The sequence below is a fragment of the Penaeus monodon genome, chromosome 30, assembly GCF_015228065.2.
Source record: "Penaeus monodon isolate SGIC_2016 chromosome 30, NSTDA_Pmon_1, whole genome shotgun sequence".
In the NCBI taxonomy this organism is placed as follows: Eukaryota; Metazoa; Arthropoda; class Malacostraca; order Decapoda; family Penaeidae; genus Penaeus; species Penaeus monodon.
Window position 1 is genome coordinate 12956401 of NC_051415.1, and position 512 is coordinate 12956912.

General features: G+C 39.6%; 1 protein-coding gene across 1 annotated transcript in view; it reads left to right on the plus strand.

Annotated features, from left to right (window-relative positions):
* The first annotated feature begins 305 nt into the window (after positions 1-305).
* Positions 306-512, plus strand: part of LOC119592528 (U3 small nucleolar ribonucleoprotein protein IMP3-like) — a 22589-nt gene continuing 22382 nt past the window's right edge. The window contains exon 1 of the mRNA XM_037941387.1: positions 306-456. Within this exon, the coding sequence (XP_037797315.1) occupies positions 431-456 (26 nt within the window). The 5' untranslated portion in view covers positions 306-430. The remainder of the gene's footprint in view (positions 457-512) is intronic.

The window sequence follows — 512 nt, forward strand, 5'->3', positions numbered from 1 at the left end:
ATAGCGTAAATATATTTGCCTGTGTTTGCATATATTTATATGTTAGTGGAAATACATGTGTATGCATGCATTTTTGTTTAGTTCAAATATATATGGGCACATTTGTATATTAATGTATATTATTGAAAGTAGACTTGGGTCTGAATGCATTAAAAATGTGCTTTTTGTAAGACATTGTCTACACATATGTTTATATGCATTTATATATGTTTTTATATGTCTATCCATAATATAGGCCACGAGAGACCGATTGTCTGAAGGCTACCCTGACCCACCCCGCCCGCGACGCCTATTACAACACATTCCGCGCCCCACAGATCGCCATCACACTAAAGAACAACAAGCCCGCCTGACGATATCTTCGAGAGACCCAGAAAACCCAAGGAGAATCACTTAGAACTTGCATCAACCGGATCAGAGAAAGGCCAAAATGCATGTCCGGTTCCCAACGTCGGTGTATGTATGAAGTTAGTTAAGAAAATGTATCTGTGTGTGTGTTGCGACGTGTGCTC